This window comes from Lagopus leucura, unplaced genomic scaffold, assembly GCF_019238085.1.
Source record: "Lagopus leucura isolate 7727_CA_CO unplaced genomic scaffold, USGS_WTPT01 Super-Scaffold_100015, whole genome shotgun sequence".
Taxonomy (NCBI): domain Eukaryota; kingdom Metazoa; phylum Chordata; class Aves; order Galliformes; family Phasianidae; genus Lagopus; species Lagopus leucura.
Window position 1 is genome coordinate 8,045,527 of NW_024962269.1, and position 27,652 is coordinate 8,073,178.

General features: G+C 39.4%; 1 protein-coding gene across 6 annotated transcripts; it reads left to right on the top strand.

Annotated features, from left to right (window-relative positions):
- Positions 1-149: 149 nt before the first annotated feature.
- SPPL2A (signal peptide peptidase like 2A) lies at positions 150-27,652 on the top strand. 6 transcript variants are annotated; one of them, XM_042875970.1, is made up of 18 exons: positions 150-253; positions 2,815-2,934; positions 4,096-4,278; positions 4,946-5,035; positions 8,044-8,177; positions 10,367-10,518; positions 13,681-13,777; positions 14,013-14,114; positions 14,752-14,833; positions 15,163-15,237; positions 15,962-16,018; positions 16,176-16,229; positions 16,653-16,752; positions 17,637-17,714; positions 18,033-18,193; positions 20,310-20,343; positions 24,114-24,182; positions 24,783-27,652. In XM_042875970.1, the coding sequence occupies exons 1-18, from the start codon at positions 200-202 to the stop codon at positions 24,812-24,814; spliced, it is 1,674 nt and encodes a 557-aa protein (XP_042731904.1). In that variant the 5' UTR covers positions 150-199; the 3' UTR covers positions 24,815-27,652. The 6 variants fall into 6 exon arrangements, with proteins under 6 accessions (XP_042731904.1, XP_042731907.1, XP_042731905.1 ...); XM_042875973.1 differs by lacking the exon at positions 24,114-24,182; XM_042875971.1 differs by lacking the exon at positions 16,176-16,229 and having other exon boundaries at positions 151-253.

Genomic DNA, 27,652 nt, shown 5'->3' on the forward strand with positions numbered 1-27,652 from the left:
CAGAGCAGCGCCGCCCTCAGGCCGAGCTCGGGGCCGCCCGTCCCCACCGCGCCGAGGGAAGGGGCCGCGCCGTCCCGGCTGGCGGCGGCGGCGGCCCCCGGCGGAAGAGGAAGTGGAGTCTCCCCGGGAGCCGGCGGCCGAGGCTCCGTGACGGGCGCGGGGCGGCCCGTAGCCGAGCGGGTGGCGGCGGCCGAGGAAGATGAGGGCCGCTGTGCTGCTGTGGGCCGCGCTGTGCGGATCGCTGCTGCCGCCGGTAAGGGAGGAGGCCGCGCAGCCGGGCTGAGGCGCGGGCGGTGGTGGGGCCGGGCCGGGCGCTGCAGCGCCGCGGGGCTCCGGGTGTCCTCGCCGCGGGGCCGGGGCCCGTAGCTCTCTCCGCCCACAGAGGCGGCGGCTCTTCCTTCGGCCCGGCCGCGGTTACGGGGCTCGCGGCGCTCCGGGGGCGGCTCGGTACGCTCCGAGGTGCCCCCAGGCCTCCCCAGCGGCCTTCCCCCTGCCCGGCCCCGCGGCTCTCCCGGTGCGGTTCCGGCTGCGCGCACAGATATGGGCCGCGCTGCTGCTCCGGGCGCTGGGCATTTGCGGCCCGTTGTTTTGCTCGTGTTGTTGTGTAAATGACGCTTCGTGGGGCATCGCCTCGTGACGTACGGGGATGCCATAGGTAACCTCCTCCCTAATGGAGCCGGGAAACGTGGCAGCGAAAGACCTTCATCACCTCTTGAAGTCGTATGGAGGCTACACCTGCGTTACATACCACTCTGCTAAGTTTTTTTTTCTTACTCTTTTTTTTTTTTTTTTTTTTTTTTACTTTTTTTTTTACTTGCTTTGGTAAGTCAGGACCTAGAGTATCCTGCTTGATAGCCTCAAAGTAGGCACAGTTTTCTTTATCACTGTGAGCATAGCTGTGGGTGAAGCAGCTCATGTCTCTGTGCAGTACTGCCTTGCTATCTGTGAGCCCCATGAAGCTGTTGTCAGTTGCATTGGAGTTTTCTGACGTTACTCCTTGGCCTTAACCCTATGGTTTGCTGCTACTGACATAGGCAGGGGTTTCCCTGGCAGCATGTGCAACTCTAGGCCATGCCCTGCCTCTTCCCGTGCTCTACATGTGCCTCAGCAGGCCGGTTCTAGCTGAGGTGTTAGGTCAGCTCACCAGCGCTGAGAGCAGTGCCCCAGGACTGGCAGCATGAGGAGCTGGGGCTGCTCAGGCAGCAGACATGCAGGGAAGGACCACCTCTGCTCTCCAAGCACAAGGAACTGTTCCCCTGCCCACAGTGCCCAGAGGGAGGGAGTGTTTGTGTCGCAGTGCCAATGGAGAACTGTGAATGTTACTTGTTCTGTTTGTGCCAAGTCTTTCTTACCTTCTTACCTTTTTGTGAGATTCATGTTGTTACTTGCTGCCTGTAAAATACTTTTCTCATGTTCTGCGCATTTTAGTTTCTTGTGTGTTTTATCTGGATGCTAACAATGATGGACCTTATAAATACAGGCTTGGCTTGGTCTTGTTGCCCACTGAATCCCATCAGTACAGGTGTTCTGTGTGGAGGGGTTACCAGTGCTCTCAGAAGCAGAACAGTGAGCTGCCCAGCCTTATATCCCTGCTGTACCTGGGGTGCATAATAGGAAAAATAAGGATTGAAAGATATCCTTTTCTCTATGAAAGATGAGGAATTATACATGGAAGGCCTAAACATGATAAAAGGAGGCATGAGGAGGGAACCGCTGGTCAAAAACAGGCAACAAATTGTTTGAGGACCATTGAGAATTGTCTTCACTGAGAAGTGTCTTCAGCCAGGGGCAGCAGCTGGGTCCTTTCCTTGGGTGGGAACATTTTTCTGCCTACGGGATAGGCCTTCAGTCCCAACCTGTGGCCTTTGTCTTTTGTGAAAGAGGATAACTGAAGCAATTGCAAAACAATAAAAATTCAGTTGGATGCAGGATTACTTCAGTTGGGATGTTCCAAATGAGGTACAGCATGCCGTGTTTCTCTTCATCTTTTGCTTCTAGATTAGAGCTCAGCAATGAATATATCAGCTCTGGATCCCTCTCCTGCCTTGTGGGCAGGAATTGTATTCCCTGATTCATCCCTGGAGCAGGAAGCCTGCCAAACACAACATGCGTATCAAATCAGCAAGTAATCACTCCTTTTAGGCAGGCTTGTGCTCGTGTAGCATTAACACTTGATTTTCTGGAGTACAGAAAGTATTTCTTATTCTCTTTCAGGAAGCAGAAAGGGCTTTAATGAATGGAAATGTCTTGGTTTTGCACCTGTTGAAGTCCCTTATGCTTTTAATTTGCCATTAATTTGTACTTTCAGGTGGCTGCATTTAAGAGGAAGTCTCGGTAGTTCTGTACTAGTGATAAATCATGAAACAATGTGACTCGCCAATGGCTGAAGAACTGCTCTGTGCTAAACAGTTAATGTGCTCAGGCCCTTTGACACAGTTCTCCCAGCAGATGTTCAGGCTCTATGGTCGATAGAATGGATTCCTCTGAAGAAGGTTTTTGCTATTCAAACCAGGCAGACATAAACCTCTGAAACAATGTCGTCACATGGCTTTCTTTTCTCAATAGGTCTCACTTGCTGTAGAATAGCCAGTCTAGGGAGGGAGACTTCTGTAGCACTCTCATTGATTAGCACCGTGCGTGTGCCAAAAATTTGGGATTCTGTCCTGTTGCCCGGCTTCCCATCTCTCGTAGAATCAATCCATTCATGTATTTCTAAAGAATTCTGGAGGCACTTTCTCTTCCTGACAGATTTTTAGGGGAACATCTTCACAGTGAGAGTCTAAAGTTTAATTTAGACTCTTTTGTTTATTGCAGATAAATGCAGATGAGGGAATCCTGCATGCTTCTGGAAATGGTGTAACTCCCTTAACAAAGGATTACTGCATAGCCTACAATTCTAACTGGATAACTCTCCCAAGCAGCCTGGACAATGCTGTAAGTAATTTCTAATCATACTTTATAAAAAAAACTAGAACACAAGATGAATTTGGATCAGTTATAACTGATCTTCATGTCTTTGAGCTACATTGGTGCTACACTGAAAAAAAAAGGATTTATGCAGTGAACATTTGCATCCCTTAACAAGTCTTTCCTAAAGTTGGTAAAGGTGGCACTCTCTCTGTTAAACACTAGTTTTAAATACATTATTCTTCTGTTTTCTTCAGTGTCATCACTATGTCCAAGTTTTAGATTTGCGAGTAAAGTTTTTTGTTTATAAAAATGTTGTAAACATGTGAAAAGTTTTCTTGTATTCGTTTGTCAGTTTGATCTCTTTTTAATTGTCTTGAAACCATGTGGTAGAAGAGGAGACTGCCTGGAACGTTCATCCTGCTGCATTTTTGAGAGTTTTTCAATCCAGGGTGTAAGGCAAAAGCACGTCTTCTTCATCCAGCATTCTTGCTGTAAACAGGAAATGCTTTGAGTTTGGAAGTGGTGAAGGCAGTTTTATTCCTCTCATTTCTCTCCTTTCCCTTCTGTCATTCATTAGCAGGTTAACTCTGTAAAACAGAAAAAATCATGTCTTCCCAAACATCTTTGCTGTGCTACTTTGGCCACTAGGATGCCTTCACTAACTAAATCCTGACAACAATTTTAAAATCATTGTTAATCTTGAATTCAACTTTAAGAATAGAAGGAGTTTTTTGAGATGCCAATTGTTCTTGAATGCTTATTATGCCTCAGAACTCTGGTTATGTTGCACTTGTTTTTTGGTTTTGTTTTTTGACTCAAAGCCTGAAAATACTACAAAACATACGCTGGATTCTCCAGAACTACAGGCAGTGATTTTCCTATGTAATATGTTATTTCAATGGAATTTATATGAATATAATATTTCCAATGTCTTATGTTTACATTACAGCTACAATTGCTGTGGAACTTGTTACCAGCAGCCAGATGTTTCAGCTATGCACAGCTACAAACCTCCTTCAATACTGTGGGCTGTAGAAACCATTGCCCCAGTGTTATGTTGCTAAATGTGTGACTCCTTTCTGTTATGCCTTTTTGTGGCAAACCTCAGATTAGGAAGCGTATTAATCAGTCTTCCAGGTAAGAGTGAGTTATCAAACTGCTTTCTTTCTGCTCTTCTCTCTGCAGACTTTCAGGTCTCTGGAAAACCTGACTTCTACGGTACTCTGCGATTCTTCTGAAGTTCCTGCTGTTGTAATAAAGGACAAAGCAGTTGTTGTGATGAGAGGAAACTGCACTTTTTTGGAGAAAGCAAAAATTGCTCAAAGTTTGGGTGCTAAAATGCTGTTGATTGCCAGTAAAGCTAGGCTGGTAAGTTACAACATACGATTTTCTTCTGTACTGCCGTAACGTCTTATGTGTTGGTCTGAGGTTGTGTTGCTCGGAGATAGTTCAGAGAAGTCCCAGAAGCAGAGGACCACAGGGATGTGTGGGATTCCAGTGTGAGTTGTTAATCTTCCCTGCTGAGTGCAGTGCTAGTGCTGCTGCTCATGTGACCAGAGGGCCATGCTCCCTGTCGTCATAAGTAATATTTTGTTTTAAACACACAATGAGGAAAAAATAAATCAGGAAAACTTCATCTGAAATTGGAAATACAGAGGGCACTGGCATATCTTTATAGATACTCCTGTTACTCCTTTTTGTTCTCTATTACAGCTGCAAAATATAAGTACAAATATTTGCAGTTTCAGATCACAAAGTGTTGATCTTTGCTTTAAATGCATAGGAAATAAAAAGCATGTTTTGTTTGTTCCTTATAATCCTGTGAAAGCACAAGGCCTTCATAAATCCAAATGTGTTGGTTGTAGCTCCTGTTTTGATTTAAGTACATCTGCCTTTGTTAACCTTTTGCCAGAAGTGATGAACTAGCTCTATTTTCCTCCCTACAAGTATGATGAAATGTGAAGGACATTCTGCGTATAGAAACCTGCTTGGCAAACAGACACAACATGTGAACCACTGACACTTTCTCTTCTAGTCTCCTCCTTCAGATAACAAGACTGATTTTGAAAATTTATCTCTACCAGTTGCTCTTATAAGATATAAGGACATAATGGATATGCAGCTGGTAAGTAATATAATTTCAGCATGTAATGGTACGTATAGTCTGAAGATTTTTGAACAAATAAATAATTTTAAATCAGACGTGAATGTCTTCCTGGTTTGAATGTGAATAGATACTCTTTCACAGGATGGATATTGAGTCATGAGTAGGCTTCCTGCTTCAAGTTATTTGCAAAAACATTTAATTAGAACACTAAGAATGGGAAACAATACTGGAGAGAGGGTAATAAATAAAACTCTTCATCTTAAACAAGATAAGTATCCTTCAGTAGAGTTGGACAGAATTGTGATGCCTGACAAACGTCAGGAGCTGTAGTACAGAAGCAAGAACAGCTGAGCTTACATCTAGCAGCATGGTATTTTGCAGGCAAGCAGTCCCTTGTCTAGGTGGACCTTAAACCAAGTGTGATTATTATTATTTTTTAATTATTAATATTATTTCACTTTTTTCTTAATCCTTCCAAGATGATATGTTCTGTTTCTATAGCATGACAGCATCCATTACGGAGAAGTTAGCTGGTATAATTCAAGTTTCTGTGGATGAATTCATGGTGAGGTGGGCCAATGCGTAGCATTAAAATCTGGCAGTTTGCTATCTCCTACACTTGTATTCAGGGGAATTTGTTTTTCTTTGATTTGTTTGTTTTATTTAGTGTCAAATAGCTTTGCTAGGCAGAAGTTGCACTCCACATGTTTTCTAGTAAATAGCAGAGGCTTGCAGCAACCTGTGTAGTCTTAGCTCCTTGGATTGCATTTGCAAGCTCATTTCACCATTTCTGCTCTTAACCTTCAGACCTGCCGTGGGAAGTTGTAGCAGGTAAGTGTGCAAACTGAAACTGTGCCTGCATGTCTAGGATTTTGGTTATTTTCTCTATTGTCCCATTAAAGATTGGTTCTTGCAAAGCATTGATATGCCATACTCATGAATGAGTTGTTTTGGTTTTCCTCTGTCTTGAAATGTCTTCAATTAAGCAAGAGAAGATGATGATTTTTTGCTTAATTGAATGGCTGTGATAAATACTTTACTAACCTGGAGGGAAAGTAGGTCAAGGTAAGATCCCTGATTGATGCAGACAAGACTCAGAACAACTTAATTGCCTAGTGTTGTTCTGTGTTGTTTCTATGTAGCTATAACAATTCACCAAGTAACTTTCCTGGTAGATTAGTGTGCCAGGTGATGTCTCATACGGCGGTTGAATCAAGGAGAAAAAATACTCTTTTTGTCTTAGAAGCTGTCTTCATGAAAGTAGTAAGAATTAAAGCCTAACCTTGAAGTGATTCGTTCCCAATTCTGTTGTGTTTTTTGCCAAAGCCTTCTGTCACATCACCAGCAGTAGCTGTTCTGAATGATATGTGCTGCTTAGGTGCTGTCAGCCATCATGCTCTTCCTATTTCAGCTGTATTTGTTTTATTGCTTTTCAAGGCTTCCAACTTTTTCTTTTTAATTAGAAGAGTGACAGTACCAGTCTGAGGGGAGCTGGTTGGTGTTTTCGTACAAGACTTCATTTCTGTTAGCTTTCACCACTTGAATCAGGTGCACGAGGAGTGTTGGTAGCAACAGTGTCACAGACCTTTTGGGAAGTGGGCAGCTCTTGTGCTGTGTTTCATTCTAGTGCTCTGTGGTGGCAGTTGAGACTTCACAAGTTCTCAGTGAAGAGCAGAACAGTAGTAACAAAAGGAAATAAGTGCTCTATACTCTAATGTGAATTATGCTTCTTAAGTTTAGTGTAGCTGAAAGGAAGAACTGGGTTTAGACATAGACTGAGAATTATGAAAGTTGAAAAAGATCATCTAGGGCAGCCGCCCACGAATGCACCGCCAATGCAGCCTGCTAATTTGTAAATGTGTAAGTCATTAGTTTTTTGTTTGTTTTTACGTACAGGATGCAGTAATTAGAGTAAGACTTCTTGCCTTTATCCAATTTGTTTCACTTCCTATAACTGTAATGTTTCAGCAGTTTTTCTTCTGTATTTTCTAAAAGTGTGATAATGTGTTTCCATAACTTGAGGCAAAGGAATGACTTCTGACTTCTGTAGGCTGCAATAAGGTTAATTTCTGTAATTATCTAATTCAGGTGCTGAGATGAATCTACTTTCTTCACAAATGGCCAATGTTTTCCACTGCACTGTTCAGCTTCCCATTCAGTCTCTCCACCGCCAGTTTGATCTTCCTGTAGCCCAACTTGCCTGACACATTCACATCTTCTGTTTTTGTCCCACATGCAGTCTGTTAGCAAGTCTGTTCTTCTACCACATCTATGGAGTCTGTTCTCACTGTGGGGCTGCTTTAGGTGCCCTGGCTTACTTCAGCGACAGCAGCAAACTTTGCCCATCACCTGTCAAATCATCTTCCTTTCTCATCTTTCAGTCTAGTTGAAGCACATTGGTTTTGCTTTCAAGGCTTCTGTTCGAACTGGTATCAGTTATGTCTCTGCTCCCTCTCACCTTTTTCAGTCTTACGTTTTTTAAGTTACATGAAATTGCTTTCTTTTCTTTTTGAATCCATCTCAAATCATGTTTGTGAAAACTTTCAAAACTTTCTCTTGCTGTGAGTTTTTACTGTGTCCTGTCCGAAGCATCTTGCCCGTATCTGAACTGCGAGGTTTGTGGTTTCAGTAGTGAGAGGCAGACCTCTGCTCATATCTCAGTGGACGTATGTCTGTTTTTCAAGGCAATGCACTCCAGAGATGTGTTCCTGCAGAGCTGAGGTCTCTGCTAGCACTTGGTGTATTTGGGGGATGAAAAGCATTTGGGCTACAGGTATAACTTCTCAGAAGCGTTGTAAGATGGCAAAGAAGTACCTTTTTGCCTTGTTCTATCTATATGTTGTCACAGCAATAGTAATAAGGCTGTTTTCAAATCTGAGCATCCTGGAAGGTGGTATGAAAGGCATCAGTGCTTTACAATGATAAAAGTATGGGATATGTTATACACTAAGTTAAAATTGTGTTGGAAAATAAGTAATACAGTTTCCTTCTAGTCCTTGTGAACCAACTTGTTTGTTGTTTTTCAGACTCTTGGAGATGAAATTAATGTGGCTCTCTATTCACCGCCTTTGCCGGAGTTTGATTGCAGTATGGTTGTCATCTTTGTAATTGCTGTGTTCACTGTGGCACTCGGGGCCTACTGGAGTGGAGTTGCAGAACTGTAAGTCAGTACAACAGAACTGATTAAATTAAATGGACTCAAATTCTGTGAAATCTGTAGCTGTTATAAGAAACAATGTTCTTTTGGGGTACTAGTTAAAGAGTTAGAAGACCCAGGTGCAATTAGATGCTTTCCCTTGAGCTTCTCTATATATGTAACATTTGAAAAATCATAAAATTGTTGTGACCTAAGCTGCTTAGAGTTTTCAGCTTAAAATAATTTATCTTTGATTAACATTTCTGAATAGGAAGAGTCTGAAGGCAGGCATGCAAAAAGGTGTAACACAATGTAGACTTTCCTGGTCTCTTCCTCTGCTGTATCCCTCAGTAGGTCTTTGAGGAATCCTTAGCAGTAGATTGTACAAGTCCCAGAGGAATAATGCAGCTCTTGGCAGGATGAGTGAGAGTTGATGTTTTGATAATGTTTTGTTACCGTATGCCCAATAACTAACATCATAACACTCTAATATCTGCGGAGAAAGTATCATCTTCAACATCCAGTGATGCAGGAGGTGTGTATACATATATGGTCTGCACAGGGACCTGTGCTGCCTTGTCCCCACAGGCTGGGTAGCACCTTCTGGGATGTCTGCACTACAGTTCTGTCACTGGGAGCACTCAGGAACACAATTCACTTGTGTCTGGGTGGCTCCAGCCAAAGTCCGCTCAGGCTTATCTACCAATGATCCATGCGTTATCTGGTGGATGGCAGCAGAGCCAGGGGGCAGAGCAGCTCTGGGACTAGGTAGAGGAAATGAGATGTGTGTAAAAAGTATGGTGTGTGGCCAGAGCAAGGAAACAAGTGGATAGGAGGGGTTTCTGCATGGTGTTGGAAGACCGTGCAGCTTTAGTGAGTGAAATAAAGCATGCTAGGTGCACAGAACTTGTTTTAGTCTCTTGTTAAATTGGATGTAGCTGGTCTTGGATATCTGTGCATGCAGCAGGGCCAGCATGCTTTACTGCATACAGCTTCATGCTGTCTGTTCTAGTACTTTATTCCCCAGAACTCAGAGTGGATTGCATGTGATAACTGTGGCTTCCTCTTTCCCACCACTTGTTATGCAAATAGTAGTGATTTTTTGTTTTCTAAAGAGATTAAAGCAATAGAAGGGGGGATTCTTTCTTAAAGGTTGGATGTGATTATACTTCTTTTTTGCCCCACAGTGTTTTAGGGTGTGGCTGCACTGAATGCTAAAATAACAAAATGTGATGCTGTCTCCCATTTTGGAGGAAAAAAAACTAGATGTAATTATATTAAACTTGTTAGACGTGCACTTTCATAAGTCTAGGCTGAGCTTTTTTTTTTTTTTTGCTGCTTATTTAAAGCATGTTCTCTAAGGTGATTCATCTTGCTCCTATGGGCTTTTTTCTTTTGAAGGTAGTTGATTCAGTGCTGAATTCAGCATTTTGTTGTAGGTAGGCACTGGGATCCGTCAGGAACATGCTATCTGATGGGCAGGTTTCACTAGTGTCTGTACAAAGAGTAATAGGGCTATCTGCTCAAAGAACAGAGGAAAACACAACAGTTTGTCTCCTTATTTTGCATGGTGAGCTATAAATACGGAGTATGCATACATAGAAACCTGACTTCTGGTGAAAATGTCTACTTTATGTCCCCCCCCTTCATTTACTCTGCGTTTTAAAGGTAAAAGAATTAGTTACTAGCTGGCTTTGTTACTCTTATGTGTGGGGGCTTTGCAGAAGCTTACTGTCTGTAATTGAGGTTTTAGACATTGCGATTTGCATGGTTTTAATTTGTCATAGAGATTGACTGTATTTAGTTCAAGATATTTTGAAGTCAGATGTGGTGCGCTAATAAAGCTGAGAGCACACATCCTAAAAAGGTTAAAAGTTCTGATATTAAACAGCTTTTCCTCATACTGATCAGGATTTTGATTACGAATTCTCATTAAAGTTGACAATTCCTTTACTGGTGGAAAGGGGGGTGGGTAAAAACCTTTTTCTTGTGAACTGTGCTAAGTTAGAAGTGCACAACTTCATCAAAAAAGTGGAGAGAAACTCAATCAACACACATTCAGCTTTTCTGAGATCTTTGAAGCCTGATAGAGATGAGGTTTAGGTCTAAATGCTGTCAGTTTAAATGCTTTATAAAAGACAATTCTGATCACAGTAGAACTTCTTCATAATCTCTCATCTGAAATAAATTTATTCGTCATTTTCCTAATATAGTGAGAATTTGAAAGCAACGGCAAGTCCTGGGGACAGAGAAACAAGAAGGAAGAAGGAGGAAAATGTTACTTTCACCACTCTGACAGTTATCTTGTTTGTTGTCATCTGTTGCGTCATGCTGATTTTACTTTATTTCTTCTACAAATGGCTAGGTAAGAAACAGTGGATAATCTCATTTGATGTATTTTCTGCATGATCTTATTAGGTGTCTAAGTCTGAGAAGCTAGATTTCTAAGTGAAAATAAGACTAAGGGGAGGTTTAGTTTGGATATTAGGAGGAAGTTTTTCACACAGAGGGTGGTGATGCACTGGAACAGGTTGCCCAAGGAGGCTGTGGATGCCCCATCCCTGCAGGCATTCAAGGCCAGGCTGGATGTGGCTCTGGGCAGCCTGGTCTGGTGGTTGACGGCCCTGCACACAGCAGGGGTTGGAATGGATGATCTTTGAGGTCCTTTTCAACCCAGCCCATTCTATGATTTCTACATATGATTTTTTTTTTTTATTCTACACTGTCATTGAGGAGAAAATCGAAAAAATACAGTTACTAATGAAAAAAGAAGGAAGCTTTCTTCTACTGTCTTAGATCTGCCTGTACAGTGCTCATTCTGAGTGAAGTACGGTGGAAGAGAGGTGACTGATGAGGAATTTTAAGAAAGAAAGAAATCCTCCTTGATAAATACTGATGCTTCTGGGAGGATGACAATGAGTACTATTCTTTGGAGTCAAGTTTTTTTTTTGTTGACCTTGGGTTTGAGGTTGCAGTGCCCTCATTAAAGTATCAAGCTAAATGGCACTCCCCTGATAGAAAACACTGAGGCACAGCAGCAATGAGGTAGTTTCTTGAATGATGCAATTTGATTAAAGTCTTGTTTCCGACCTGTTGATTTTTTTCCTTCTGCAACCAGAAGACATGCAGTTTTTAAAATGGCACTTTCTAGAGCAAATACTGTAACTTTCATTCTGAAATCAAATTCCTTCCAAATTCAATATTTCTTGGAATTTTTTATAGTTCACCCTTCAATTTCTACAGAAGAACTTTCACAATGCTCATGTCTGGCTTTGTCCATTTTTGGTTGTCTTGACTGTGTGGGCAGTGCTATGCTGGCTAAACGTGTCTAAATAGAAGACTGATTAATCTTTTAATTTGATCAATAGTTTCAGCTTAAAAATTTCACCTGTTTACGCAGTTTCAAGAAGTTTTAGGAAGAAGTGAAGGAGACTTCTTAAAGGAGAAGGGGACAGGAGGATGAAGTGAAGAGTGAGGCCCTTTAAAGGAGGAGAAACAGAAGGGAGCAATAAATTAGTCAGGGAGAGAAGAAAATGTGAGTGGTTCAAAGAAAATATGTAACATCTTTTTCGGAGAAGCCTTAGTTCTGTGCTCTTTGGATCAGATGCAAACTGTTACCATGGTATGATATGCTGTTCTAGGGAAAATTCTGTATTTGATTAAAAACAAACAGCCAAATGAAGCCCCACCACGCTGATGTGATTACCATAACATGTGAATGTCAATCCTAACATCAGTACTTGACATTAGGATCGAGTAACCAGCAAAACTATACAATTTCCCTTAGCTAGCTTCTCTGTGTAGACTAAATTCCAGATATTTCTAGATTTCCAACTTCCTTGTGTATTTCATACCTAAACTTAAATAATGATTTAAGTTTTGGGTTATGGAATTTTCTCTGTTGTTGCTTTCTCTGTGATGCCTTTCTGGTAGCTGGAATTAATTCTGAGCAGGTCCAAGTTGATATGAAATTAAAAATCTGAGGGTACTACTCATACTAAACTAAAGAGTGTGGAGGAAAAGTAAATACTTTAGGAAAAAAAAATCCAGACACTCCCTCAAGTTTTCTGGCTTTTATTGGTTCTGTTGCTTTCTTTGGTTCACTTATAAAAGGTTAGGCATACTTGCAACTTCACAAATGAGAGGGAAAACAGATGATCTTTAAAGGACTCACACTGGCATTGTGCTTTAACTCAATGTTACAACATTACTATCTTGAATATACAGTACAGAATTGCACAAAGTATGCATAAACTTGTGATAGAAGCATACTATAATCATGGTCTTTAAAGCAGAACAGTGCTGATGTATGCATTTTTTGTTGCCTTTCTAGAGGTGCTAAAAGCAATTACCTATTTAAATTCTCAAATTGTGGCATAATTGTGTAACTGAAGTGCTACAAGAAGTGTTTCCAACACAGAGCTGCTTGTTTGCTCCCCTGCAGGGGTGTGGGGGAGCAAAAGGGAGAAAACTCGTAGGTTGAGATGGGATTTTTAAAGTAAAGAAAAGGCTGTGAGCACAAGTAGAGTGGATGGAGGAATTCAGTCACTCCTTCCCATCAGAAAGGCTGGTGTTTAACTACTTCCAGGCCTTCATCATATATAATGGCTACATGTAAACACAGATCCCTTAGATGTCTTGGGACTTCCTGTAGTCCTCCAGCCTACTTGCAGATGGACAGAAGTGTGTGTTCTGGGCTGCTTTGGTCACAGTTCCAAAATGTAGCACTATGCAGGCTGCTTTGAAGAAAATTAACTATAGTCCAGCCCAAACCTGCACATCTGTCTTCTTATAGATATTAGAATTACTTTCTAACCAGACCTATGTTGCAATCAAGAAAAAAATCCAAGCAAACTACTGTTTCTATTGTCTGCCTGTATCTCAAGGAACTTACTGTAAGTCAGGATTTCCAGGATATTACAAGTTGGAACTCAGAATGTAAAGACACTTCCCAACCAGGTAGCTTAATAGAAATTTTGGAAGGGGTAGCATGTTCAGAATCCTAAAGAGCCACTTAAATCATCAGTCCGATCTTGTAGTTGCTGAAATTTTTATACATGAACAGGCAAAATGACTGCAGGGAAATTTGATGGGAGGAGTATTAACAGAAATTGAGAAAGCTGGTAGTTCTAAAAAAATACATCAATTTTAGCTATAACCAAAGAAATGCATCTCAAAGCAGTATCAGATGTCATTTTTTTGTTGAAGGAAGGGAAGAAAAAGGTTGGGTTTTGGTCTTTGGTTGTAGATGTTCCTTTGTTGATTTTCAGTTCTTTTTATTTTATTTTTATTGCTATTCAGAGATTTCAAAACTGGTGTCTTGAAGAGAACTAATCATGGTAGAGACATTTCAAATTTTGGCCCTTTTTTTTTTTTTTGTAATCTGTTGACTGTGATCTCCAACAATGGTGCACTGAGTAGTGCTACAACTGTTAACAGTTTGCATCACGTGTACGTTCCTGTTTACCGTGCTTTTTTCCCCACTGTATTTTGTCACTGACTCCTGTCTCTCACTCTTTTTATCTAGTGTATGTTATAATACTGGTCTTCTGCTTGGCATCTGCAATGAGCCTGTACAATTGTCTTGCTGCATTAATAGGAGAAATCCCATTTGGGCAGTGCAGGTACTGTATGCCTCTCAATTTTTATAAGGTGTCTTTTGGGTATCTTCTGGTTTCTACTCAAGGTAGTGTGAAAATGTGAATGCAGTTTGATAAAGTCTGCTGTTGCCAAAACTCCTGAGTGTTGGTGAAACAAAGGGACGGATGAGGGGGTGTGAGGATGAGAGCACTTTGTACTGCACAGCACAGGCGTGTGTTTTGTCTGTTGCGGGCTTTCACTCAATTACTTTTCTTTCAGGATTGTGTGTGGCAACAGAAATATTGAAGTGAGGCTTATTTTTCTTGCTGCATTCTGCATAGCAGCAGCTGCTGTTTGGGCTGTGTTCCGAAATGAAGATAGGTAAGTGATGCATCCTGACTTGAAAGGGTAATATGAATAATTGTCCTCAACAAACTTCCTGTTGTGCAACTCATTCTGGCACATGATGTCCTTCTAAACTCCAGTGCCGATTTCAAAGAAATTATAAAAGTATTTATGAAACTTACCAAGTATGAGAATAATAGAGAACAAAGCTATACAAATGAACTGTGTGGTAATTTGGAGTTGCAAAAAAATTGTGAAGGTGAGGACCAACTAGCTTGGTTGTTACTGATCACTATGGAGTAGAAAGGTGTAGAAATAGGAATGTAAGCATGAGACCATAAATAAAGAAATACTGTAGTAAAATCCTCAGTACTGGAAGCAGGGCTTCTGGTCCATTTCCTCACTGAGCAAGTGAACAGCCGTGTAAGTGAACAGCAGCAGCCTGCACTGTCCTCTGCTGAACTCATTTTCTGTGCACAGCACTGGGATTAGGGAACAGCGTAAAACTACTGTATTTTTGCAGTTCCTTTAGCAGTACTTCATAAAAAACAGCTTCATGCTTTTTGTTCCCTTTTGCAAGCTTGCTATGTCCAGCAAAATCCAAAACATCAGTATTATATATAGATGCCATGAGTAACATGGACAACGTGTGAACGTGTGTTCTTATGTTTAGGTGGGCTTGGATGTTGCAAGACATTTTGGGAATTGCTTTCTGCCTGAACTTCATTAAAACACTGAAAATGCCCAACTTTAAGGTATTGTAAGTTACAGGGCTTTTTTTGGTTTTTGTTTTGTTTTTTTCTTTCTTTTCTCTTAAAAAAGGTTTTATAATACCATGTGTACATAAGTTCAACATCAGGAGATAGTTTTTCAGTACTTAGGAAGTACTGGAAAACAATAATTGTTTGCTGTTTTTAATAATGAAAAATAAAAAATTGGTATGATGTTTTTTCCTTTTTTTTCCTCCTCCGTTCTTTATTTATTTTTTAACATTGTGTTACAGTAATTTTAACAGAAACTAATTTTGTAGTCTTTGAAAGCCTATAGTAACAGTTCTTTTGTTTTGTTTTTTTCTTTCTGCCAGTCCTGTGTGATACTTCTAGGCCTTCTTCTTCTCTATGATGTGTTTTTTGTCTTCATAACACCATTTATCACAAAGGTATGACTGAATTTCTCTTCAAAATAAAAATAACATCTGGTCACTGTGGCAGTATTTTTGTCAGACAGATTAGTATTTTGGTATTCTTGAGGCAGAAATGCAGACTTTCTTTCTAACCCTTAAAGACAGCAGTGGTTTAAATTCCTATTTTATATGGGTCATAGATCACAGTGCTTGTTTAGGTGCCGTAAATTTCTTAAGTGAGTTAAGTCTTCTGCAGTCATAGAGCCAGAAATACTCTCTCCAATTGTGTGACAGGGTGATGATGAGAAATGACTGTTCTCCAGTTTTCTTCCTTTTCTTCCTTCTTTTGCTTTCCCTTTATGAAACACGCTCTTGTACTTTCTGCAGTGCTCATTTGCAGTATGCTACGAATTGTATGCAAGCATACTTTCTCTTCTTTGGAAGCAGAAAGGTCATGGCAGAAAAACCTGGCACATCTTTATCTAAAATTTAGCAATACCTAGTGGACTGGTTTGATGTTTTCCTTTTTTTTTCCTTTTTTTTTTCCTTTTTTTTTTTTTAAGTCATTTTATGCTGAATGGCATGTTCTTATACTGAAAACAGTACCATGTAACACTGCTTTACTTTTAATGTTCAGGAGTTTTCCTGAAATTTTCTGGAAAAAATTGTAAGATAAAGTGCAAGCACTTCTTGTAGATGTAGTACAAGAATGCTTTGGTGTATTAAAGTGCTAACATTGGAAAACGAACCTTAATTTCAGAATGGGGCAAGTATAATGGTCGAAGTTGCAGCTGGTCCCTTTGGAAACAGTGAAAAGGTATGAATTTTTGTTTTAACATTCACAGCTTATGAATACTGACATTTTGTAGCTAATTCATAGTGTGCTTTTCGGCATAACTTTCTCACAAAATATAGCCAGCTTTTGCTATTTTCTTGTAAGTATTAAATACCTGTTGACTTGGGTTTGATCCTAGAATGATGGAAACTTGGTGGAAGTCCCTACTGAACGCTCAGCTCCCCATGAGAAAGTAAGGATTGTATTTCAGATACTGGATTTTTAAATCATTCCCTCTGAAAAGACTATTCTTTTGGGGAAAACCTGACTATCCAAATTTCTCTTCAGGGCCTGGAAATCGTTGATCAACACTGTATTGTTAGGATAATAATCCAGACTTGCTATTCTCATTATATGATTGAATGCTGTCTTAAGTTGTTTTTGGTGTGTGCGTATTATTTGTGAATCTTAAATTCCAGTTTATCTGTTGCCTTAGGCGTTGTCCACTCCTTGTTGGTTTCTGGTTTTCACTTTAGGTCCTACCTATTTTGAAGTCCTGCATTAGTGACACATTAATGATACTAAAACTGCTCATTCATTAAAAAAACAAACAAAAAAGAGCCACCGAGATGCTTTAAATTAGATTTATGTGGGCTTCTAAAATACTGTTTTACAGTTACCTGTGGTTATTAGAGTGCCTAGACTTGAATACTCAGCAGCGACACTGTGTGACATGCCCTTTTCATTGCTGGGTTTTGGAGACATTATTGTCCCAGGTGAGCAGACATTTTTTGCAATTGTAACTTACGGTTTTGATTCTCAACTGGCTTAAATTAGGATTTATTCTACAGAGTAATTATTAATCAAATGCAACAGTTTGCATTGCTGTTAGTATGGAATACAATGAAAGCCAGAGTAGAAGAGAGCTTGGTGTGTTACAGTACACTTAAATAATGATGGGGTTTTGTTTTTTTTATTACTTTTCTTTAGCGTTACATCTTTTGATCATGCAAGTTTCATAGATAAATCCAGTTGTCAATAGTAATGAAATCTCACTGAAATCTGTCAGAAAGTAAGGATTCTGTGACTTAATAGCATTTTTGTGTCATAGACTGCATAATTAGAGTTGAGGTAATGGAAAATGTCTCATCAAGTTTTTCTGTCCTTCTCAGAAGATCTGAATTTGGCCATAGCTCAACTTGGAGTCTTGGGCAAATTACTTAGGCACAAAGCACCATCTCGTGACGACTCTCCCTTTTCCTGTGATCTGCACCGAAGCAAAATAGATGATTGCTAAGAGCATTAAAATTCTATTGAAGAAAAGTGTTAAAACTAGGTTGTTACTTTTCTGTCTTGGTGCCTTTGAAGTAGCACTGAAATAACACAAAGTACTTACCTTGCTTAAATGTAAGAAAACCTCTTAATACCCATCTCAGTAGCATATTTGTGCTGTGGTTTAGATTTTTCAATACCTAATGCAGGATTTCTGAAACTGGTTCTCAGCTTCCCTGAAAAGAGTTGGGAAGAAGATAACACACAGCGAGGGGAACTCTGACTGTAATTTCTTTTTATGCTGCTTTGATTTGGGTAATTGAGGAGAAAGGAATTCAGGGCTGAACTTCTCGTTAAACTATTAGACTCTTTTTCCTCTCTGTTCAAGGCCTTCTGGTTGCCTACTGTCGAAGATTTGATGTTCAAACAAGTTCTTCTTCTGTATACTATGTTTCCTGCACAATAGGTAAATCGAGATTTTTTTTTTTCCGATAGTAGTAATCTTCATGCTATTTTTTTAATGGCAGAACTACATAGTTTTCTTCAAGTAAAGGCTTAATGTTGTCAAATCTTTTCATAAATTTTTTAGTGTGACTGCCCACGCTTTAGGCGAGTATTTTTATGACAGATGCTTTGAGAAAGCATGCAAATACATAACGATCTATTGTCCCTTTTCCATTATATTAGCAAGGTAGATACTAATTAAAGAAAAAAAATATTTTCCTGGTTTACTACACTACTGGCTTTGTTTAAAAATATACTTGCTCTTGATCGTGTTTTATAGCTTATGCCATTGGTATGGTGCTGACTTTTGTTGTTCTGGCATTAATGAAGATGGGACAACCTGCCCTTCTCTACCTTGTACCGTGTACACTCATTACTAGCTCTCTTGTTGCTTGGAGGCGCAAAGAGATGAAAAAGTTCTGGAAAGGAAGCAGTTATCAGGTAGGGTGGATGCCTTGAATATTTTGGTTCTGTTAATTCCTTTGTATGTAAGTACTTGATAATACCAGCAATCCATTTATTTTTTCTAGTCTTAATGGTTAATCTTCTATAAAGAAAAGGAAGGAGCTTTGACTCTTTGAAAATCTTAGCCTTGTGTGTGGTATGACAGAATGAAACTTGAGGAAAATGAAATAGCTGGTTCAGCACTCACAGAAGGTCATTTCTTCCTTTTTTTTTTTTTTTTTTTTTTTTTTAACAGTGCTTATCTATCATCTTGATGTGGTATAATATGAGTCACTGAGTTGAGTATGCAGATTCCAGTCTGCAGTAGCAGTCATTAAGAGATGGTTCAAGAGGGCTGGTGATGTACAAGAATCTTAGACACTAGTTCCTGTGTGTCACTGGTGTTTTACATTGTCAGGATGATATGGAGTGTTCAACAGCAAAGTATCTGGATGGTTATCTAACTGTTTCCTATCCCAGTGCACATGTACAGTCCTGTGGGATTCTGCATTTCCCCTGAGGTAATCTCTGCCACTACCCAGGTATTGCAGTACTTCAGTACCAGCAGCCATCTGCCTCTGTCTGTGGACACGCACACCTTGCCCTGATTGTGCCACAGCTGTGGTAACTATGTGTCAGGAGCCCCTGCCAGCTGGCATTTATTCTAAGACTGTTCTCAGTATTGCTCTAAATTTAATGCTAGAGACCTGAAATGAAATGTTGAGTTCAGAAACTATCTCCTGTATGTGGGCTGTGTTGAACTCAGCTCAGAGAATGGGTAGAGAGTTGATCGTGGAAGCTGGTGATGCAGAGAAGCAGCTTTTTACTCAGCTTCTGGATTGCAAAGTTGAAGTGGAGCAATGGAAAAGCCAGTTGGTGGCAATTCCTCTAAAAGTAAAACTGGTAGTCGTGCAGCTCCTGAGGTATTGTCAGTTAAGCATTGCCTCCTGTTGAGGTAATCTATGTTTTGCACCTGTGCCTGCTGAAGGCTGACTGACTTTACAATTGCTCAGGAAAAGATTATCACTTTAACTGGATACCATTGTATCTTTGTCTACAAAAGAGAAGACTTTTTGTAGGTCTAGCACATAGGAATGTATCTCTGTAGGTCCTAATGAGTTTGGTTTACCATCCATTTGAATACAAATTGGTGGCTGTTTGCTATTCTGGAATATGTGTTACATATCAAAATCCATCCAATCGTAACTGACTGTTGGGAAAAGAGCTTCACTATTTATTTTCCTCGCTTGAATTCTGAGTAAGGTCAGCCTATTGGCCTAAGCAAACCTGGCAAATCTCTTTAGCAACAAAAATTTCTTGCACTTCTAATAGCAAAACTCATACTTGGGAGAATTATGTTGCCATAGTAGTTACTTCACGTCCTTTAAACTGGTTCCTTGAAGGATTAAAACTGCTGTGAACTTTAGCATGTTTTGAGGTCAGATGATCTCATTTCTGGCACAGTTTAAACTGCTGATTTCCACCCCCCTCTACTCCACCCCCAGTTAGACTTGTCTCTGACTGAACGCTTCTGTGTAACTTTTAGTAAAACTCTTCCTTTTCTAGAGTTTTCCAAAGATCTTTTCTATGTTTTCTTTTCCTGAGGATGTTATTCAAGTTATGCTCACAGAATGCTGTCATGTTGATCCTTTTCATACATTGTCCTCCCAACATAAGGCTGTAATTTGAACTGCCCTTACTGATGCAAATAAACAAACAAAAAATCCATGCAATCACAATGTCCAAATCTCCAGCTTTGAGTGCTTGTTCTGAGGAGGAAAGATACGGGAAGGAGACAAGATTACCTTTAGCTACCTTGAGCTTGCTGAAATAATGGTAATTTGGACTTGATTGAAAGTGCTCCATGGATAAGGGGTAATCAGACATCTGGGGAGCTTTGCTTTGTCCTTATGAGAACAGTGAAACCTTGCAGACTTGTCAGGGCAAAGCATGCTAAGATAGGGGTACAGCAGGATGTACAGGGTATCAGATGACTGAGCTTCATGAATGCTGCTATTTCTTGAAATCCACTAGTTAGCTTTTTTTTTTTCTAATTTAAAAATAAGTTGTCATTGTTGTATATGATTTTAATAATTGAATGAATTTTATTTAGGTATCGGACTCTCCCAGGACGCCTTTGCTACAAGGTGTGCTTATAGCCTTCTTTTAATGCAATTTGATTAATCATCTTATGGGATTTTTTTGCTTTTTGTCCCCCTCTGCTTCTTTTCATTCTTCTTCTCATCTATTTTCCTTTCAGTTTTTTCAGAGTAATTCATTAGAAAGGAGTTAGCAGTGAAGTCAAGTTGTAAATTTGCTTTTATTCTCAGTTGTTGTTTTTTCCTTTAAAGGAGCACAAAAAACTTTATAAAATGTGAATGGAGCCATGATTCTCAAGACCGAAGGAAGGCTTTGTACTCTTTTTTTAATTCTTTAACTTCCCAAATCCCTAGGAGTAACTTCAGGTGTTTAAAAGTGATGGTATTTGTGCTGTTATTAAATACGTGCAAGTTCCCCTGCTAATCGTTGTGTGCCACTGCATTGGTAAGAAACCTTCCCAGAGCTAAACAACAATTTTATTGTCTTCTGTCTGTTAGAATGCTAAGCATTTTAATTTGTCTTTAGTAACTGCTTCTGCAGTCTCTCTGTGATCTTGCTGCTTAGCAATTTACTTCATCTTCTACTGTCTGCAGTGCTTGCAGCAGGACAGGAAGTAAGGATTCAGACCAGCTTTTGAGGTATTGCTGCTGTATGGTTCCTAGACCATACCAAGAAGGTTTCGTCTTGGTAGGCTGAAGCTCATGACTGCTGACACAGACATGGTTTTTATTTTCACTTCCATTTTCGCAAGCACAGCACGTAGAGAGCAAGGCAGATTTCCAAATTTCATGTTTTTGCAGAATTTAAGCACCTGAATATAAGCTTGAATTACAGACAGCAGACTAGCTGTGTATGTATGTTTAAAGATTTTACCTTTACTTGTCCGCTCTGTGCTGAAGAAAATTTTAGACAGTGAACTATGGCTGAGTGCATCTTAAATTCTGAACTAGAAAGTACTTTTCTCATTAGCTTCTCTCTTCTAATAAAGTGTACTTTAACAAGTTAAGGTTGATTTAAAAGCCTTTGTAGTAAAGAAACTAGATACAAACCCAGAAGGAAGCTAAGAAGTGGGAGGGATTGGATACACATTAAAATCTGATGGCCAGACTGTATTGCTGCTGTAAAGTTTATAGTACAGATTTTTCTGCGTCTTTTAGTTTGCTTATACTCCTCAGATATGTCTGTGTGACGATGTTTGATACTTATTTCCTAGTTGTGACCTTGAAAATACTGTTTAGTTTTGATTGGTACAATCTATGAAATCATTTCAGTAGCACCATGGAAAATCTAGCAGTTGTAGAATTTTCTAGTTGTGCAGATAGTCTTGCCAACTTTTTACAGCCAGTCAATAGGAAGTGCTTAGAAATGTTCCTTACCTTTCTCTGAAACAATAAATCAGCAGACTGGCATGTTACACAGCAAGCATCTGCTGTTTTGTACTGTCAGTTTAAATTATGTTTTCAAGACGCTTGTGAATTAATCACAGGTGTGGTTTAAGAATTAGGTGAGTGCAGTGTTATTGGAGTGAATCTTATTTTCTAGTGTGTATAGGTACTACGTACTCTTTTATCTGTCATGACACCCCATGCAGCCCCCCAAAAATGTCAGAAATTCAGATGTAGGAAAAAGGCTGGTGAATTTGTTCCACTTGAAAAATGTTTGTCAGCTCCCCACAATGTACAGTCTGATGTACAGGCTTGGAACAACAATTTTGTCCAAATTTTAGTATCTTCATCTTGCTGCTGGCTGTTATAAAGATTTCTGTTGCTTCAGCATTGGCTTTGAGGATGCAGTTATTCTGAGAGAACCTACAACTGAAATGAACTTATGCAAGAAGCTACTTAAGGCAAGCTACACGTTTAGAAAGGCATCTGTTGTGCCTGACTTCCAAGCTGTGGGCTGTCCTTGTCATACATTGTGGAGAGATTCGAAATAGCAGGTTTTTTGGCCTTGTGAATTTTATGTACCAGAAAGCCCAAAATACCTTTAAGTTTAGAATCATTGTAGAATGCCGTGGGTTGAAAAGGACCTCAAAGATCATCCATTCCAACCCCCTGCTATGTGCAGGTCGCCAACCACCAGAACAGGCTGCCCAGAGCCACATCCAGCCTGGCCTTGAATGCCTGCAGGGATGGGGCATCCACAACCTCCTTGGCAACCTGTTCCAGTGCATCACCACCCTCTGCGTGAAAAACTTCCTCCTAATATCCAACCTAAATCTCCCCTGTCTCATTTCAAAAACATTCCCCCCTGTCCTATCGCTATCCACCCTCGTAAACAGCCATTTCCAATCGTGTTTATATGCTCCCTTCAAGTTTTGGAAGACCACAATAAGGTCTCCTCAGAGCTTTCTCTTCTCCAAGTGAAACAATACCACTTCCCTCAACCTTTCCTCATAGGAGAGGTGCTCCAGTTCTATTAGCCATTCTGGTTCTAAAGGGATCTCAAATATTCGTTAAGGAGAGACTTTAAATATTAAATACATATTATGTCATAACCACATTTTGTGCTGCTTATCTGATTCAGAAAAGAATCTTTCATGTTGGGATGCAGTGAATTATTGTGAATAATGTTAACTCTTCCTTCTGGAAGCAGTTTGTCACTTTAATGTGGGAAACATTTTACAAAAATACTTTCCAACACTGTCCTCTCTACGCCAGCTGTTGGACGATACTCCCTAGGGTAAAGGGGAAGCCATATTCACCATACTCTGTGTAATGTGGTACTGGTTGGTTTTCTTTTTTAATTTTTTGTTTGTTGTGTTTTGTTTTTCCTGGAAACAGATAATTGAATCCTCATTTAAAATGACTTTGGTTTCTGTAATTGTAGGGAGTGTTTTGCTTTGGTTGACTTTTGATGTGGGTTTTTGGTCACAGTACAGGGCCAATATTCTAGATATACTGAAGTGAATGTAAAGTTTACCATTGTTTGGTATTTGCTGCTAGACTGCATGTGTGCTATTGTTATTCTTAGGTGTGTCAGCAAGCCTTAATTCTCCTAAATTCTGATGTGTGAAGATAAGAGGTGTGAAAAGACCTCTTTTGGTCTTAGTTACCTTGATAGTGTGCCCACTAGACTCCTAATCCTTACTCCCAATCCCAGTACCTTGTTTCTGGTTGTCTCAGCTTGCTGTACAACATGCTGGTGCATCTGGGTTTAAAGCAGCTTAGTTGAAATAACCTAATTTTAACAAGATATGTTTGCATACCTTGGATTGACCCTGCTACGTTTGTATAAAAGGACGTGGCACAGATGTGGGTCATAGCTAGAGAAGAGGAGAGATTAAGAGAATGACTCTTTTTTGCCCTATCTGGAGAGTCATATTGTGCTTAAATGCTTGTGATACAACAGTGTTGAAGTTTAAGGGTAGTTCAGTGGGTGCCCGTCAGGAAAGTAATCTTGTCCTCATCACATGGAAATCTACCCTGCTTGGAAGGCATGTAGCCAGCAGCTCATTCATCCATGCCTTTGTGTCCCTTTTACTTCTAAGCAGGATGGTTCACTCTTGAAGAAACTATGTAGGTTTTTCTACCTTTTGATGCTGAAAGTATTATGCCTTTGCCCTGATAACCCTGCCATGCTACTCAGGAGCCCCTGAGATGTTCTGTTTTCAGCAGTGCTACTGCTTTCATGTTTTCTGTCCCTGTGTGTCAGTTGTTAAAACTATCCAAAACTTCCCAATCTTTGGTCTCCTGTTAATGATGAAGTTCTCCAACTGGAGGATCTTGGTTTGTCATGCTAACAAACGTGCCTACTACCTTTGTGATCAGTGCCTTGTCCCAGGAATGAAACCAGAGCCCTTGTTTTTCTCTAACAGTAGAGCAGTGGATAGCGAAACAAGCTGCTTTTTCGTCTGGGAAGAACAAAATTGTCCTGTGTTACTCAGGTGACTTCTAATCAGTTGCATTAATCTGAAGTTAAAATTGATTGTGCAGTAATCTAGTTCATGTTGTCTTCTGCAGCACATCTTTACTGTTCCAATTCCTTTGTTCTTTTTAAGATAGGAAAGTTTACAAAGGACACATTTGCAGTACACAGCTAGCTTGTACTGTTATGAAAAAAAGGAAGTCTTTTCTATTCAAGCTATTGCTTACTAACTTTAAATGTTAAGCAGGATCTAGGCTCTATTTCCAGTTCTCCAAAGTGTGTCTTGAAATTTTTTCTTTACCTCAATCTCTTTTTTTTGTTTTCCATTTCAATAATTGAGACACTTTTGATGTGTACACTTAATTTCTAGAAGAATACTTGAATCTTTGGACAGTAAATGCTTTTATAGTGGAAAGCATTAACCAAGATAACTTTGATTACTTGGCTTGAATACTTTTCTGATCTACATAGAGGACTTCCTATCTGTATGCTGCTAAAATGCACTCCTAACATATGTTTAATTATATTTCTCTTAGCTAACAAATACTTGTACCAGTAGGGGTAAAGCAATATTTCTATATAAAGAACTGTCCTCTTTTTTATTACTTTTTGCACCTAGATGATGGAACATCTGGATTACCCAGGAAATGAAGAAGGCACGGCACCGGCCAGTGAGCAGCCTGGAGGACAATAACATCTAGGATCCTGGCTTAAAATAGTATTGAAATTTTTTACAGATGAGTTGCAGTAAATTTGGTGAAATTTTCTAGAGTATTTCATGCTCTGTGTAGAAGGGTTTTTACTCACACACCTATATTTTTATGACAAATATTGTTCATAACATAAGAGTAATCAAAATAGATCTGCATTTTTACAGCCAAAACATATCTAATAAAACTGTGCCTTATTTTGGTTTAAATGAATGGATATTTTCTATGCAATTTTCCAAATGTTCTTCTATACAGTGTATTTTTATAAAATTTTCTTGCCCTTATCACTTTGCATGAGATGTCTTGTTAATTTTGAATAAGGCTGGTCAAATTTAATTTAAAAAATAAACAGTAATAGCAGAATTCTTCACAGGATTGCTTTCCAGATTTTGAATGTGAAGACAGATATTAATGTAACTACAGAATGAAACTATAGTTCTGCAAGTAATTGAAGAAACAGTGTGTAATGTTAATCTATGTAGATCGTAAGCCATAAAATAGATAACAGGGCAAATTTTAATTTGTAGTTGTGAGCTTTCTTTTTTTGTTTCATTTTTCTTGGTGGGATTTTTTGTTTGTTTTTTTCTCTGTAGTTTCACAGGCTTATGCCTTGATCATGAAAATTGTTAAGCTTTGATGCACAGCTTTGGATTATATGCATTGTCAACCATCAAAAACACTAAAGGTGTGTGTGGGAGTTACTTACAGGGTGGCACTGGAAACTTAGATGCAGCTCCTGGAGTAGCTGGCAAACAAGACAGTGTTAAAGGCCAGAAGCTTTTGTTCAACAAGTGCGATGTAAATCTTTGAGAGGGGAAAAAACCTGGAATTTTATGTCTGGACTGGTTCTTCTCTTACCTGTCAGAACTTGATCTATGTATGTGGTCTTCATTTGGCTTTGCATCAGTTCAAAGAGATGGGGGATGAGAGGGCACATGTTTCTAGCTTTTGTATCTGTACTGCAGCTTTTTTTTTTTTTTCTTTCTACATTAAAGAAACAACTGTTTTTGAAAATTCATTGTGGTTGATGGACAAACAACTGGTTTGAATAGCATTAGCCTGCTTGTGTTAGTTAAGACCACTCAGTGCTTTTGTTTAACTTGATGAATCCTAATTTGTTTTAGCATTTTTATACTCTAAAGTTAAGAACTCTCAAAGACTTGGAAAAGGAAAATTGGTTTGAACCATTACTTTGCTTTTAGAAGAGGTTGAGTTTGTGTGCTTGTTTGATGCTTTTTTTTTTTTTTTTTAGTTCTTTTGTGGGGGGAACTGCAAATTGAGGGGATTAGGCATAGAAAATTGGTAAAACTGTAATGCTAACAATTTACACCAAAGAAAATTGGAGAAGTCAACTACAAGGAATCACCGAGTTCACTTACTGCTACCATCAGGTAGTCATGAAAACGTTTTTCCTATTTTTAATTGAATGTAATTCCTAAAGTCAGTACAAGTCGAAGAACCATACAGAAAACAACCAAATAAGCACATGCTGGGCAATGGCAGCGCAGCCCTTCCTGCAGTGCCTCACATAAGTGCCTCAGTGTTGGTCTGAAAGTCACCTCTAGACACTAACAGTTAGGGGTGTGTTGGCTCAGGAGAACTTATACTGGTTAAATCTGGTTTAGCTAGATTTACTTTGGAAGTATGCTAATTAAGACAACTGTAAAACTATGTTGTCAGTTAAAAAAGGCTTACTGCAAATGTACTGCTTGATGTAACTTATATCAAGTTTAAACTGTTTTGTTCTCAAGAGTCCTGATGTAAACAAACTTACAGTCTCAGTGTCAGTTGTTGCTCTTCACACAAATTGACCATGGTGCCAGTTGATACGGGTAAGATAACCACCTTGTTTGTAGCTTTGTAACTTCTCTAAGAAAACAGGAAGCATTTTCAAGTTACTAATTGCCTGTCATACCTTTCTTGATCTGAGCCTGAGCTGACAGCTTCACAATAAAATGGTCTTGCACACTATCTTTAATTTTTATTTAATTCAGGCAGGTGGGCTAGCTGACACTTAATCAGTTACAGTATTCCTTGATGTTCTGACAGCAGACAGAAAATTCCGTGCTGATTTGTTGTCATGGTCTTTGACAAGCCCAGTACCTGCCAAAGCTAAGTGCTTGTGAAGAAGTGTTTGGAAATTCCTGAAAGACATGACGCTGTAACTCACTGCAAGTCGGAGTACTCAGAGCTCTCAGAACCTTTGCGAACCTATGTGAAATGACTTCTTTTTCTGTGAAATCTTCTGTGTAGAGGATTTATGTAATTTTTGCCTGGAACTGATAATGGTACTGATAATGGACTAGTATAAATTAAGATGATCGTTGTCAACAGGAGTGTGCAGTCAGCAGCTGGCTGTGGAATCTCTGTTGTGTTCTGTGCCTGATTATGCTTCTTGCCTGACAATTCCTGAGGTTTCACACATGTGCTGCAATTTGATGGGATGTAAACTAACTTTTTTCTTTTATAAATGCTTAGGAGCTTTGTTTACAAAAATGACAGAATTTTAAATTTTATATAAATAACAAATTAGTTCTGACTACTGAAATTAAGTTTTTATAAGCTTAATAGAATTCATAGCAAGACTTTTAGTGGTTTTGAATGTTTCTAATGTTAAATTTGGTTGGGCTAAACACTATGTTAAAATCATTTTTAATAATATAAAAACCTTGCTACTTTACATTGTGTGTTTACTGACAACAACCCCCTTTCTCATGACTCTGAAGTTATCACTTTAAGATTGTTATTAATAAATGTTACATGTGTTTAAAAAACAAAA

Excerpts from the sequence above, each read along its gene's own strand:
- SPPL2A (XM_042875970.1), top strand. The coding sequence starts at position 200 with ATGAGGGCCGCTGTGCTGCTGTGGGCCGCGCTGTGCGGATCGCTGCTG. Across the intron at positions 4,279-4,945 it reads TTGCCAGTAAAGCTAGGCTG|TCTCCTCCTTCAGATAACAA; the intron begins GTAAGTTACAAC and ends TTTCTCTTCTAG. Across the intron at positions 24,183-24,782 it reads AATTGTCCTGTGTTACTCAG|ATGATGGAACATCTGGATTA; the intron begins GTGACTTCTAAT and ends TTTTGCACCTAG.